This window comes from Pipra filicauda, unplaced genomic scaffold, assembly GCF_003945595.2.
Source record: "Pipra filicauda isolate LSUMZ 115617 unplaced genomic scaffold, ASM394559v2 scaffold196_size3971931_pilon, whole genome shotgun sequence".
Lineage (NCBI taxonomy): Eukaryota > Metazoa > Chordata > Aves > Passeriformes > Pipridae > Pipra > Pipra filicauda.
The window spans coordinates 2,927,738-2,943,302 of record NW_024104305.1 but is presented as its reverse complement, the minus strand read 5'-3'; the positions used below and the strand labels follow the sequence as shown (position 1 = coordinate 2,943,302).

At 50.6% G+C, this 15,565-nt stretch overlaps 1 protein-coding gene across 1 annotated transcript in view; it reads right to left on the bottom strand.

Annotated features, from left to right (window-relative positions):
* Positions 1-4,225: 4,225 nt before the first annotated feature.
* KCNJ3 (potassium inwardly rectifying channel subfamily J member 3) overlaps positions 4,226-15,565 on the bottom strand; it is a 37,397-nt gene continuing 26,057 nt past the window's right edge. Inside the window, exon 3 of the mRNA XM_027713522.2 lies at positions 4,226-5,465. Within this exon, the coding sequence (XP_027569323.1) occupies positions 4,882-5,465 (584 nt within the window). The 3' untranslated portion in view covers positions 4,226-4,881. The remainder of the gene's footprint in view (positions 5,466-15,565) is intronic.

The window sequence follows — 15,565 nt, the reverse complement described above, 5'->3', positions numbered from 1 at the left end:
CCCTGCTCTGGGACACACACACGGCACAGGGGGGCTGTGGGCTCTGGGCACCCCCAGCAGTGCCCCCCGCTCTCCTCTGCTCCAGCTGGACAACCCCAGTGCCCTCAGCCCCTCCACACCCTTCCCCACCCCTGCATCCCGCCTTTGGACACTCTCCAACAGCTCCATGGTGCCCCGGAGAGGTGTCCAACAAACCCAATCAGGGGAATTCAGCCCTGGGCAGAAGGAAGCCCTCACACCTCACTTCGGGGTGTTTAAATTCCCCTCCTCCTTTGCCTCAGCACGTGGATAAGAAGAAATTCCCCTTGGAGCTCTTATCCCGGGAATGCTCCTTTTCCCTCCCTGTGTTTCCTACAGGGGCATTTCAAATCTACTCACAATTCCACTTTCACATCTCCCCCTAACCACAAAAATTCACTTTATTTCGACCACGGCCCCACCACCCTCTGAGTTATATATATTATTATTATTATTATTATTATTATTATTATTATTATTATTATATTATAGTCATCATTGCTATATTTATATATGATTATATTATATTGTATTATATATTATAATATATTATATAAAATTATATTATATTGTACGTTATAGTGTATATTATATATACAATATATTATTATATTTTATTGTATTATATATAATTTTATATATATAATTATATATTATATATTATATAAAATTATATTATGTTGTATGTTATAGTGTATATTATATACACAATATATTATTATATTATATATATTATTATATATATTATTATATTATATATTATATACTATATACATACACATATTGTTATAAATATATAGTAATAGAAATATTACTTAATAATATTAGTAATGTATATACAGTCTATACATGATAATATAATAATAATAATAATAATAATAATAATAATAATAATAAACACATTTTTCTCCCCGAGTGCTGGTGCCCAGCCACCAAGGGGGAATTTGTACTAAAAACCAGAGGAAGGGCTGCTCTGCTGCTGGGGGGAGCTCTGCCAGCCCCTCTGGATTGGGGCTGGATTGGGGAGACAAGGATAAGAAATCCAAGCTCTGTGTAAGGGAAATGGCCCTTCAGAAATGGGTGTAACCACCCTGAAAACGCAGCTCAACCCCACTCAGCTTTATTTGGGCTCATTCAAGAGCCCGACTTTCAGCACACACCAAAGGTGAGATCAGGAGCTCGAGCAGCTGCAAGTCCTTTATTAAGGTGCTGAAAAGTGGAGGAACAACAAACCCCTTCCAACCCAGCAGCTGGTGGAAGTTCACCAGAGCTTTCGATCCAACTGAGCTGGCAGCACTAACACAAGGTTCCTTCTTCTGGCTCACCGTGTCCATTGATACAGGGAGAGGCTGCATGCTGAAAAGGCATTTCTTTATTTCTTTATTTGATCTCAATATGTACAGTTTCCAGGAGAATTCAAGCGTAAATTCCAGCAGGAGACACAGACCGGCTGTGCAATCAAACAGGAGCTTTAATTAGCAGAAGCGTCAGGACCGGGCTCAAATGCTAATCAGTTAAAAAAAAAGTGGCCACACCAATAAAAACCAAAATATTAACCACAAGTGACTTCCTAAAATAAATAACTAAAGACAGTTTTTGGCCATGTTTGTACTTTACCTCTTATTAAAAACACCTCATTGTCACCTTAATCCAGGCCCCAAACCTCAGGAATTTTGTATTCAGCGGGGATGGCTGAGAGTGTTGAGTTAAAAAAATCAAATCATAGCTTAGTATTTTCATGACATTAATTTAATAAAAACGAGGCCCCTTCTCCAGTGTCTCACCCACTTCCAGGGATTTTTCAGAGGTTGCTGAGTAGCTCTGGAACTGTCAGGAGTTTTCCAGCTCCAGCTCTGCTCCCTGTCCCCAGTTTTCAGTCCAATTTGGGGAGCACATCCCTGTGGCTCCTCCTTCATTCACTCTGTACACACATTCAGCACAAGGTTTCCCAAAGGAAAAGGCCACTTGGCTCTCCTGCTGCAGCCATGGGAACCCATGGATTTGGGCAGGGAGGATGCAGGAGGCCCTGGGACACGGTGGGTTTTCCATAAGGAAAAGCCAAGGGGACCATGAGCCACCACAGGGCGTTGGCAGGAGAGCTCAGCAAAGGTGGGACACCCCAGGGGACCCCAAAAGCTCCTGTACCAGTCACAGAAGTGCAGTAGGGCAGGGGTGGAACAGAACAGAACAAACCAGAAGGGAATAAAACGGGATAAAATAGAATAGAATGGAGACTAGAACATAGAATTAATATAGAATAGAATAGAATAGAATAGAATAGAATAGAATAGAATAGAATAGAATAGAATAGAAGACTAGACTAGAACAAACATAGAATTAATATGGAATAGAATAGAATAGAATAGAATAGAATAGAATAGAATAGAATAGAATAGAATAGAATAGGAGACATAATTAAAAGGGAATAGAATAGAATGAACATAGAATTAGAATTAATGAGGAATAGAAAATAGACCAAGAATAGAGAATAGAATGAGAATAGAACAAGAATAGAATTAATAGAATAAGAATAGAATATATTAAGAATAGAATAAGAATAAAAATAGATCAAGGATAAGAATAGAAAACAAAATAGAATAAGAACAAGAATAGGTTAAGAATAAGAATAGAAGAGATTAAGAAAAAGAATAGAACAGAATATTTTGTTTGGCAGGGCCCTGCAATGCCCACCCAGCCCAGTGGTTGGTTGGGTCATGCCCTGACAGCCCCAGGAAGGAGCCACTGCTCCCCACCCACCCCAAATAAACCAAAGGAGCTTTGAGGAGGGGTCAAGCTGCTGGAGACCCTCCTTTCCCAGGCAGAGCCCTGTGCCCAGGCTGCTGGGGGGGCTCCCTGGCTGGTTCCCAGGCTGGGCACTGCTCTGGGCTCACTGGGCTGGGTGGTGGATCTGCTGTGGACACCTGGCAACTGGACACGGCTATTTCTGGTGCCAGCCAAGGACTGGGAGAACAGCCACAAAAGTCAGGGGTATTTTACAAGACAACCTGAAGGAGTTTTGGGAAAAGGGGGAGCACAAGCCCAGTTTTCCCCTGGCTCAGCACGTGTGGAGCACGGGTCAGCCCTGCCCTTCCACAGCAACGTGCAGAGCGCTGAGGGGCAGCCACGGCTGTGAAGGACATGCAGTGCCACTCAAAAAGGGTGAGAAACCGTGAAAGGAACTTCGGAAGTTCATACAAAGTTCATACAAAGTTATTCATACAACTGCCAGGTCATACACTGCAACTCGCAGGGAAAGCGGTGGCTGAGCCAGCCCCCAGCAGTGCTGGGCTTCAGGGGTCTTGCTCCATGCCAACATTTATAACAAACCCCATTTTCCCCTCAAAGACCATCAGATCTGTCACCACTCAGGCAGCACGTGCCAGCATTTGTGCAGGATGGGCCAGGGCCCGTGAGCCAGAAGGGCCCAGCCATTAATGAAGCCGTGGGGGCTCCTCTGACCCTCACCTGGCCATGCCTGGGACCACCTGGGTGTGGTCCCGAGGGTTTCACACACAGAGGACATCCCACAGAGCCCTCCTCCTGGTGCTCTTGGCAGCAGCTTTCCTACCCAGAGCACTGCTGGTGCCGCCCATCGCTCCATCCATCCCAGACCTCCTGCTCCGAGAAGGAGCCAACGGGAAGGCCCCAGACACAGCCCACAGGATCCACGGGCACCTCAACAGTTGACCTTTGGAATTTTGGGGGGGGTGCTCCCCCAGCAGAAGCCACGATGACGGGGCAACCACACAACACTCAGCCCATCCCGCGCCGACTCCGTTGCCGGAGCCAAATGGGATGGATGAAGGAAACCCAAACACAGAGGACATCAACCCCAACATTTACAAAGTATTACTCATTTTGAAACCCACAGGGTCAACTTCAGTCCAGAACATGGTTAAACATCATTTTCACCTTAGCAAAAGCAGCAAGGAGCCTCCCCGGGCTCAGGACCACCGTGGCCTGCAGGCTGCTGGCCACCACAGCCAGAGGAGGGAAATCCGGGCCCGGTGGGACAGAGGGAATGGTGGCTCTGCCTTTGGGGTGCAGTTCATCCAGCAGAAGAGCCTGCTTGGCTTCGTGGAGACATTCAGCTTGTTTCACGTCCAGCTATTTTATCAACATGAGAAAGCAAGCACATCCTGCTTATTTAAAACAGTTTTCTTGCACACAGATTATAAATCACAGAGGTTTAAAAAGTTTCTACTGATCGTATCTAAAGTGTGAATTTTATTCATTTATTTATTGTCTTGCCTAGACTTATAAATACAAGTTTCTTCTCTAAACAAAGCCTTATGAAATACAGATTTTTTTCCCAGTAGCCTCGACACAGGAAACAAACCCCCCGAGAAAACCTTAAAGCAAACTAGAAACCAGCAGTTAATTTAAGGCCAGCAGAGTCGGTGTCAGGAATTCACTAATGCACCTCCCTCGAAGAAGAAAAAAAAAAAAAAAGACATGCACCAGAACTACTCGGTTGAACAAATCATCACGACCCACACCAGGAGAGAAAAGACCCAAATGGAGTTATAACTTACCCTGAAAGCTCCCCGCTCGTGTGTTGGCCCTACTCCTTCAGGGGTACGGGGGGAAGGGCGGCCCCCCCCCGTTTTTGGGGCTGTACAGTGTCACTACAGTGGGAGTCATGCCACAGGACTATATGCAGGGGTTGCACACTGGTACTGCATGCGTGGTGTGATGGTACATGCCAACGGCCCCGGCCCGCCGGCCTCCCGGCGCCGCCCCCGGGGCATCTCCTGCCTCCAGAGCTCAGAGTTCAGCACCCCCCGGTGCCGGGGCCCCTCCCGGCCCCGCTCCCTTCCCGGAGCAGTCGCAGCTCCCCGCGGTCGCCCCCGGCCCCCTGGGTTATGTGAAGCGGTCGGAGTTCATTTTGCGCAGTTTGGGGGGCAGGTTCCCCTCCATCCTCCCGCCCCCCGAGAGCTTCTGCAGCTTGGGCGGGAGCTCGGCCACCGACTGGCTCATGGGATCCGACATCATCTTGGTGGTCTTAGAGCCCAGTTTCTCCTCGGAGTTGCCGGGCACCGAGCTGATGCGCTGCAGTTTCATGGGCAGGTCCCCCATGCTGTAGGCCTTCTCCGACGTGGTGGAGCTCATCCTGAGGAGTTTTTTGGGGAAGTCCTCCCTGCCGGTGATTTTCTGCAGTTTGGAGGGCAGCTTGGTGCCCACCTCGTCCAGCCCGTCCAGGCACTCCACCGAGCTGTTCCTCTCCTTGCTGTTGCCGACGGCGGGCGCGATGAGGGGCGAGGACATGAGCAGCATCTCCTCCTGCTCCTTCACGCTGTAGGGCGGGGTGGGCACCTCGAAGGTGGCGTGGAACTGCGAGTAATCCACCTTGAAGAAGCCCTCCTCCAGGGAGATCACGGGGAAGAAGCGATGGCCCCACAGCACCTCGTCCTCCGTGTAGGACGTCCTGGCCTGGCACGTCATCCCTGCAAGGAGCAAGGGACAAACACTGGCACCAGTCACGGATAACTGGGGATGCACAGAGGTACCGGGGTTTTTAACAGGCCAGTGGAACGGGGTTTATGGTTTTAAATGCAGAAAAGGCATGGGCCTGGCTTATCATTTAATGGAGTTAAACAGCCCCAAGTTGTGCCAGGGGAGGTTTAGGTTGGACTTAAGGGAAAATTCCTTCATGGAAGTGGCTGTCCAGCCCAAGGCAGCGGTGGAGTCCTCGTTTCTGGAGGGATTTAAAAGCTGTGTGGATGTGGCACCTGGGGACATGGGGCAGTGGTGACCATGGTGGTGGTGCCGGGTTGACAGTTGGACTTGATGATCTCAAAGGCCTTTTCCAACCTTAACAATTCCATGATCCTATCAGACAGTAGCTATTAAATTGTCATCCTCAAAGTGAAAAGGAGTGAGCAACAGCAAGGAGTGGAACTGAATAATTCCCATCTACTATTCCAGACACTTTTGACTCCTGAAGGTGCTGGAGCAAAGGGACAGGGCTACCTGATAACCCTGGTAATTAAACCAGCAAGAGCTGCTAATGGCAATGGACAATTGGACATGGCAGATCTTAAAGTCTTACTAAGTTATTGCATATTTTCATCATATCAATGAATACACACAAAGCCAGACCCCACATGCACAAGCCAAGCACGTTGTGTCAGCACGTTCCAACCCATCAGCGAGCAATAAGTCCTTCAATATACATTTATTCCTCTTTAAAGGCTTCACCAGCACCCTGCTCACAGATCCACCACCGCCAGGATGAGATCCAGGCTCCAAAAAATTAGCAGGGGGAAAAAAAATATGACTAGGAGCACGACACTGCCCTTCCTCTTCCTCCTCCACCTCCCACTGTGGAGAAAAGTCTTTTAGAATACCCAGACTTGGCCACCCCACCCATCCAACCTTGGAAACCAGGGGGAGATGATCATGGCTTGCTGGAGGCTTCTAGAAGAAATCCTGCTGCTTCTTTTTTTGACCATTATTTTTTTTTCCTGTAGTAATCTGTAAATAGAATTACGCTGCCATTTTATACAGCCAAGTGGAAATGTGACATTTGGGTTTCAGGAAGCTAAATCCACCTCTGCAAACACATCCTCTGCCTTGCTCACAAGGATGCCTGCAAGCATCCAGGGGGAAAGGAAAGGAAATTTTGGAAAACATGAGAAAAACAGCAGTGGGGCTGCAGTGAGGGGGAGAGGGGATGGGATGGGATGGGGTTGGTGACACACAGCCAGGAAAATTGCAGTTTGTTACACTTTATCTGCCTGTTAATGGAATCACAGGGTTAGTTCTGCATCGTGATTTCTGCTGCTGATCCATCAGAACAGATCACAAGGCAAAATGCTCAGTTTTCCACTTTATCTCTTTGGAGAAAAACAGGAATCCAGTTTCTTTACCACTGGATGCTGCCCCAGCACCGGGGAGGCCACAGACGTGCAGGATCGTGCCCAGAGTCCCAGACATCCCCCAGCCTCATCCAGGACACTATTTATACTTCCCAGTGTGTTTCCACCCAGTCACCACGTGCTCCTGCTCCCTCAGTGAAGCAGAAGCAATCCCATACCTAATGGATTTAGGGAAAAACCTGCAATTCGGAGAAAAAAGGTAATTTGAGCGAGTTCTTGCCCCAGCTGTGCCCTTCCCTCCACAGCTGCTCAGCAGCAGCTTCCCCAGCAAAGCCAGACGTGTCCCCTGTGCTGCCTCAGCCCTGACCCCGCACAGGAACCTCTTTGGGGACTGGATGTGTCCAATGGGGGATCAGCCTTGGGAAGGGGCTGTGTGCTGCCTGTGGAGCACTCGGCTGGGCAACTCTGCTCACCCCTGCTCCGGGTAACAAACTGCTTCAAATGCAAACCACTCTGTCTGCAAAGGACAATTATTTGTCACCCTGGCTGGTTCTGCTGAGGGGGAAGGCACTGGAGCCCTTCCCACTGCACCCCACTGTCCTGCAGAGCCCAGGGTCGGGTGGGGATCCCCCCACGGCTCTTTGGGTGTGTGGGGAACATCAAATAAAGAGCTGGGGTTTAGTGGGGAAGGTGTGTCAGCAAAGTGCCTTCGGGGGTGTAATGGGGGCGTGGGGGGACGTGTGGGTGAGGGCTGGGAAGGGGAACTGGGAACAGGACAGGCTGGCATCTGCATCCATAGCCACAGCTGCATCTGTAGCCACAGCTGCATCCCCATCCACATCTGAATCTGTATTTCCATCCTCATGGCATCCCCATCCCCACACCCTTCTGTATCCGCATCCTCATCCATGTCCACACGCCCATTCTCATCCACATTCCAGTCCCATCCACATCTATATCCATATCCCCATCCCCATCTGCATCCACACCCCTGTCAGCACCTGCATCCCCATCCACATCCATATCTGCATTCCCATATCCACATCCCCATCTCCATCCCCATCCCAGGCAATCCCATGGCCAAGGGAAGGTCTCTCCCCTCCCCACCAGCTGCTGTTCCCCAGGGCTATTCCCAGCTCCCCCTCCCCCATCCTGCCCCCTCCCAGCAGGATTCCAGGGGAGGAATTTTATACCCTCTATTACCAACGAAAAACGTATCAGCTGAATGTCAGGAAAAGCAGCCTCATACTCTGTTCCACTCCTTTGGAAGCTCACTGGAGGGATAAATATTGCAGGAATAGCATTTGTGCTTCCAATCCGTGTATCTCATTCCCTAACAAACCCAAGGGCACAGATGATTTCAGAGCCTCTGCATGAACAGCAGCCACTCGTATTCCCAGGGTTCTTGGGAATACCTGTCAGGGAACAGCTGGTGCTGAGAGGTGCTGACATGATCAGCCCCTGGACAAGAAATCAAATCCTGGGTTTTCTTCCAGCTCTGCTGCGTTTTTCAGCTTTTCCTTCACATCCCATTCCCTCAGCAAAGCCTCAGTGCCCAGCTCGGAGCTCACAGTGCTGTTCTGCTATTCCATTGCTATTCCATGCTTGGAACAGCAGCTCCAACTGCCTGGAACCATCCCCTGGGGAGCATTCCAGCAATAACAGAATCCCAGAATAGTTTGGGGTGGAAGGGACATTAATGATTGTCCCATTCCAGCCCTGCCACGGGCAGGGACACCTTCCACCAGCCCAGGTTGCTCCAAGCCCCGTCCAACCTGGCCTTGGACACTTCCAGGGATCCAGGGGCAGCCACAGCTTCTCTGCCCAACCTGGGCCAGGGCTTCACCACCCTCCCAGCCAGGAATTCCTTCCCAATATCCCATCTGTCCCTGCCCTCTGGCAGTGGGAAGCCATTCCCTGTGTCCTGTCCCTCCATCCCTTGTCCCAAGTCCCTCTCCAGCTCTCTTGGGGACCCTTTAGGCCCTGGACCTCCTGGCTGCCAGTTTTCCTTTCCTGCTGTTGCTGTGAGAGGCTTTCCTGGTATTTTTGTGCCCTTTTCCCCTCAGTTCTCCCCCAGCAGCACCCACACCCTCACACCCTGCGCTGCCTCCATCACGTTCATGGGCCTGTTCCCATCTCACCAAGTCCTCTGGATTATTAATATTCATTTGCAGTATAAATGTTCAGCTCTGGTTTGAAAGCAAACAGGCTGCAAGCAGAGGAATTATTTATTATGGCATTAACCAGCCATGGGTTTGTCAAAGGAAAAGGGTTTGGTGCATTTTGTCCCTCATTCACTCCCAATGAACTCCCCCATCCCAGAGCTGTTCCCAACACCAGCAAAGCTCTGCCTGCACACAAATCACCTGAGAGAGGCACGAGAAGGCCTGTATTCCAAAAAAAACCCCAAAACATCTTCGTTATGTCAAAACCAGGGAATGCTGGTTTTGTACCAGGGGCATCCAGAGAAGCTGTGGCTGCCCCTGGATCCCTGGAAGTGTCCAAGGCCAGGTTGGACGGGGCTTGGAGCAACCTGGGCTGGTGGAAGGTGTCCCTGCCCATGGCAGGGGGTGGAATGGGACGATCCTTAACTTCCCTTCCAATCCAAAGCATTCCATGATTTTACAACTCGCTGTCAGCCCAGCTCAGAGCTGCCTCCCCGGATTAATAAGGGGCAGATGGAGGCCAAAGAAATCTGTAAATAAATGCTTTGACTAATTCTACCCTATAATAACCCTCCAATTATTCCCAAATTTCCAAGTACCCAGATGGAACTGGCTCTTTTCAGGCAATTTCTAGAGCTCGTAATAAATTGCCTTGAAAAAAAAAAATCCCAGCCCTGCTGTTATTTATTCCATTTTATTCCAGAAGTTGGCTGATGGTTGGGAAATCACAGATCACTAATAAGCTTTTAACAGCCCCCCCCCCCATCTTGTGAGTCTCCAGAACCAATTTTGGCACACAAAGGTTCTGTGGCTCCTTTCCCTCTCCAAAGTAATGCCAGAAACTTCCCCTTAAATCTTCCTGGGTGCCTGGAATGCAGTTTGCTGGCCAAGGGCTGGACACAGGGACACCAGGTGTCCTCTGAACATGGAAGAGTTAATCAGTGGGGAAAGAGATAATTAATTTGGCTTCACCATGATCCAACAGCACATGGTCCCAATGGCCCCAGAAAGGGCATCTTGGAAGGAAGAGGAATCTCTCCAGCATTCCTGGCCAAAATGCACAGAGAGGATTATGTTTTGTCAGACTTTCTCCTTTTTCCCTTTGAAGAGCTGCAGGTGAAACCCCTGGAGCTGAGCTGGGTCCAAGGGGCTGCTCCTGGTGATTTTGGGGGGTTGACCTCCCTTAAACCTGCAGTTTAACTCTAAATCCCCTTGTTAAAAGTCAATCAGACAGCAATGCTTAACAAAGTGCTACCAATTAAGCTAATTTACAACTGCAATTTCAGGCCCAGGAAGGGAAGAGTAAAGCTGGATGTGAGACTTGATATAAAAACACCCCACACTCATCCCCTGCCCTGGTGGGACTAAGGCAGGATTTACTGCTGCAGGGAAAAGGAGCTGCAGGATTTCCATGGCAATCTCTCCACCTCCAGAGGAAACCACAGAGCCCTGGAATGGTTTGGGTTGGAAGGGAAAATAAGGATCATCTCATTCCATCCCCTGCCATGGGCAGGGACACCTTCCACCAGCCCAGGTTGCTCCAAGCCCCATCCAACCTGGCCTGGGACACTTCCAGGGATCCAGGGGCAGCCCCAGCTTCTCTCCAAACACAGGGAAAGCAGCTGGTTTTATCCCATTTAGCCAAGGAATGGGATATTCTGATGGCCACCCTGTGCCTGGAACGGGAACTACGCCTGAGTTTTTGGATAAGCCAGAACATGGGGACAGAAATGGGAAGTCAGCACCCAAACTGGGAGGAAAGGAAGTTCTCAGGCTCTTCCTCTCCACCTTCAATGCCACATTAATTTTTCCAGGGAAGTTCAGATGCCAGGCTGGGAAAGGCACAGGGAGGGCTCCTCCCAGACACCGTGTGGTGTCTGAACTCCACCCCCCCAAACTATTTGGAAAGAACAGCTATTTTTAGCATTAACATTTCCCCATCACAGTGTCAAGGGCTGTTTATCAAAGTGATGACGGTTTGAAGGGCACCATAACCTTCTGGCAATCTGTGGTCAGAGAGCTGGGAAGGGAAGGCTCCAGGGAAACCTTGGAGCTCCTTCCAGGGCCTAAAGGGGCTCCAGGAGAGCTGGAGAGGGACTGGGGACAAGGCATGGAGGGACAGGACACAGGGAATGGCTTCCCACTGCCAGAGGGCAGGGAGAGATGGGATAGTGGGAAGGAATTCCTGGCTGGGAGGGTGGGAGGCCCTGGCCCAGGTTGGGCAGAGAAGCTGTGGCTGCCCCTGGATCCCTGGAAGTGTCCAAGGCCAGGCTGGACGGGGCTTGGAGTAACCTGGGCTGGTGGAAGGTGTCCCTGCCCATGGCAGGGGGTGGGATAGGATGAGCTTTAAGGTCCCTTCCACCCCAAACCAGTCTGGGATTCTGGGATTCCATGACTGAATGTTTAAGTTGGAAAAAATCCCCTGAGATCACCAAGTCCAACCATCAGAAGGGAGATGGGGCAGCCACCTTGCCATCTGTACATTTATTCCCTTTGATTAAAGTAATTTTTCCATAAAAACCCATTTTGATTAAAGAGAAAAAAAAAAAGGCATTTCCTGAAATACAAGAGACAAAAAGAGCCTTCGAGGTACCAACCATAAAAAGGTGCTCCATGAATCATGACAATATCACGGAATCTCAGGTTGGTTTGGGGTTGGAAGGGACCTTAAAGCCCATCCAGTGCCTCCCTTGGGCAGGGACACCTTCCACCAGCCCAGGCTGCTCCAAGCCCCGTCCAACCTGGCCTTGGACACTTCCAGGGATCCAGGGGCAGCCACAGCTTCTCTGGGCCACCTGTCATTTTAATCCCCACTTTTTCCTGAGACCCAGAAGTTGCCCCAACACCCCGAGGTCAGAGATTTAACAAATTCATCACGTGTGCAGGAGGGACCCAAGGGATGAGATGATCATTAAGGTCCCTTCCAACCCAAACCATTCCACTATCCCGTGATCCTGTGGCTCCAGGAATGCCAGGCACACACTCATGTCAGTCAGACAACAGCCTTATGCTAAACACTTAAATTTCTGCTCCCCCCTGAGTATAAAGCCAGGCTCCTGCTCTGCTCTGAACTCTCCCCCATTGTTTGGGCTCAGCTCTACAAACACTCCTGGTTTATTCCCACTCTTCTCCCAGGAGCTCTCGTGACACTTTAAAAACAGCAGTGACACCAAAGGTATTTCCTTATCAGCCATCCCTCTTCCCAGGGCCATTTCCAATCCCTTAGACATGCACAATTCCCTGGCACCTTGCAGGCAGCTCATCCTGCTGTTTGCCAGGAACACAGGAACACAGCTCCCCTCCTGATCCCAAACTCTGGCAGCTTTCAAAAATGCCATGGAAGCAGCGTGGAAAGCACATCCCAACCCTGCCCCATGCACAGGGATGCAATGGGTGAGCCAACCTCCCCCCTTCTGGATTGGCCACCAAAAAAAGGGGGGAATCACTTAAAGCCTGGCAGCCTTCAGTGCTGCCCTGCCATGGCTGCAACAGGGTTTTCCATTCTTTGGGAAAAACAGAGCCAGGAGCACAGTTATCTCAACCAAACCATCAAACACACATTTAATGCAGTGATAGAATTTTATACTGAGAATGTGGCCTGGGATTTTTGTTCTCTCTCTGTTTTTTACCCCAAACCCTCACACCATCCCAGTTCTGCTCCGTCCCTTTTCCCTCTGTGCCGAGTGTGTCCGGGCTCATCCAGCCCCTCCAGCTCCCTCCTTGGAGCAGGTTTTTTTTCCCCGAGCCATCTGCCACATTCCCAGTTTTGCATCACTTCCCTCCTCCCGGGATGTTATTGAATCAGCAGCACCAAACGGGAAGGATTTCATTCCCTGCTCCACGCAGCTCTCTGCCAGGAGGCAATGCTGGCACTGGGAAGGGAAAGGGGGGAAGGGCTGGAGGGAGGAAAGGATGGGAGCAGGGAGAGGCAATGCTTTCCCTCCCCATGGATGGGGATGTTTACAGGGTGAGCCTGGGGATATGGATAAAGTGGTTTTCTGCCACGAACAGGAGCTGCCCATCCATGCCCTGACACAGCACAGCTCTGCTCCCCAGGGCTCCCTTCCAGCCTCAAGTATCCCCAGATTTTTACTGATAGCATAGTCCTTTGAAAAGCTTCCTCATGCTAATTATAGAATCCTAGAATCCAGACTGGTTTGAGTGGGAAGGGACCTTAAAGCCCATCCAGTGCCACCCCCTGCCATGGGCAGGGACACCTTCTATATTCCCAGGTTGCTCCAAGCCCCGTCCAACCTGGCCTTGGACACTCCCAGGGATCCAAGGGCAGCCACAGCTTCTCTGGGCAACCTGTGCCAGGGCCTGCCCACCCTCCCAGCCAGGAATTCCTTCCTAACAGCTGATAATGGTTTAAAACCCTGCAGCAGATACTGAAGGTTTTCCACGGGCAGCAAAGGGCACCAGAGCCCTCCCACCCCGAGGAGCCAGGGAATGTTGGATGTCCTTGTCCAGATCCTCCCCCCTGCCCGGGCAACACACTCTGCATGGAGTCTCTCCAGGGTAGGTTCAGGTTGGATATCAGGAAAAATTCCTTCCTGGAAAGGGTTGTCCAGCCCTGGCACAGCTGCCCAGGGCAGGGGGGAGTCCCCATTCCTGGAGGGATTTCAATCCCTGTGGATGTGGCACTTGGGGACATGGGGCAGGGGTGGCCTGGGCAGCACTGGGGGAACAGTTGGAGTCAATGCTCTTAAATGGGCTTTCCAACCTAAAAAGGAAGAAATAAAGTTGGTTCTGCTTTTCATGGAGTTTGGGCTCTGAAGTGCAGCCCGAAATCAGGGGGTTTATCTGCAGCACGATGTCCATTGGGGATGGTGGGGAAGAGACAAGGGGAGAAAGGAATATTCTGTTAAACCAGAGAACACTGAGGTCAGAGGGGGCCTCAGGAACACACAGACAGAGCAAAACCCGAGCAAAGTCTGCAAACCAGTCAGAGAAGGGGGAAAAAAAAGACATTTAAAATAATTTATGCTCTTTGAACGAGAACATTTTAATCATGAGGCAAGAAACACCAACCCAGAGCCCAGCCCTTCCCTCTGAACACACGATTCCCCAGCAGCTCCAAACACCCACCCGGCCATATGCCCTGAGCACCAAAATAGAGCTTTCATCTGCAGGGCTTTGGCAGCCCTAAAAACACCCCATGGAATTCACACTGCCTTCCTGGGATGGAAAAACCAGTTCTCTGCATACTGGGAGGAACAGTTTGCAGGGCTGTACAACACAGTCACACAGCCAGGGTGTTTTGGGGGCTCCAGGATTCATGGATGCTCCAAATGCTGCCTGCAGAGAGTGGAAGGAGCACAGCACCATCAGAGGGAGACCTGCTCCATCCCTGCATCCCTGCCTGCATCCACCCTATGGAAAAGGGCTCTCAGGATGGCTGGGAGACTGATTTAAATATCACATAAACTCAGCAGCACTTTCTGAGCTGCAATAATGTGCTATTTGATATGAACTGTGTCAACAGCAGGATGAGACAGAGAAGGATGAAACATCTCTGACTGCCCAGGGAAGCTGTGGATGGATTCCCCATCCCTGGAAGTGTTCAAGGCCAGGGATTGGAGCAACCTGGTCCAGTGGAAGGTGTCCCTGCCCATGGGACAGGGGGTGGGATGAGATGAGCTTTATGGTCCCTCAGAGATCACAGAATTCCCTCCTGTGATTCCAAGATTCTGTGAAATACAGCCCAGAGCTGTGTTTGGATATAAACTCTCCTTATGTAGTGTTTGGTTCAACATATGTATTAATTGTTGAATATCTTGGCAACACCAACCATTTGGAGGCCATCAATTCATCCCAGAGCTGCTCCCAACAAACCTGCTCCCAACAAACCTGCCCTGTCCCTCCTGCTCCTGCCCTGCAGCCCCGGGTGGCCCGTGGCCACTCCAGACAGAAAATTCAAGGTGAGACACCCCCATCCCAACCATGAGAGAGGGAAAACAGCCTGGAGCTGTGCCAGGGCAGGCTCAGGTTGGATCTCAGCAAAAGGTTCTTCCCCCAGAGGGTGGTTGGCACTGCCCAGGCTCCCCAGGGCAGTGGGCACAGCCCCAAGGCTGCCAGAGCTCCAGGAGGGTTTGGACAGTGCTCTGAGGGACAGGGTGGGATTGCTGAGGTGTCTGTGCAGAGCCAGGGGTTGGATGGATGATCCTTGTGGGTCCCTTCCAGCCCAACATATTCTGTGATTCTATGAAACTCTCATTCACCATCCTCTCCTGGGGTATAATATTTAAAATCCATGGAGGTCACTGACTCCCCTCACGTGTTCCCAGGGGGATCTCAGGGCTGGATCCAGGGCTGACAGAGGGACTCAGCTGCTGGGAACCAGGAGGTGACCCCCAAATAGAGGGGAGATGGGCACCAAAGAACCTCCTGCTTTGGGACAGGAGCTGCCCACAGGAACCCAACACCCAAGGAATGTGCCTGCCCACCCCTGGCAGCCCCAACAACCCCAAACCTCCTGTTTTGAGGGGCTGTTCTGTCCCTGTCAGCTGCTGACACTGCGTTTAAACCAGCTTTAACAGCCCTTCACCTGCATCCCTCCTG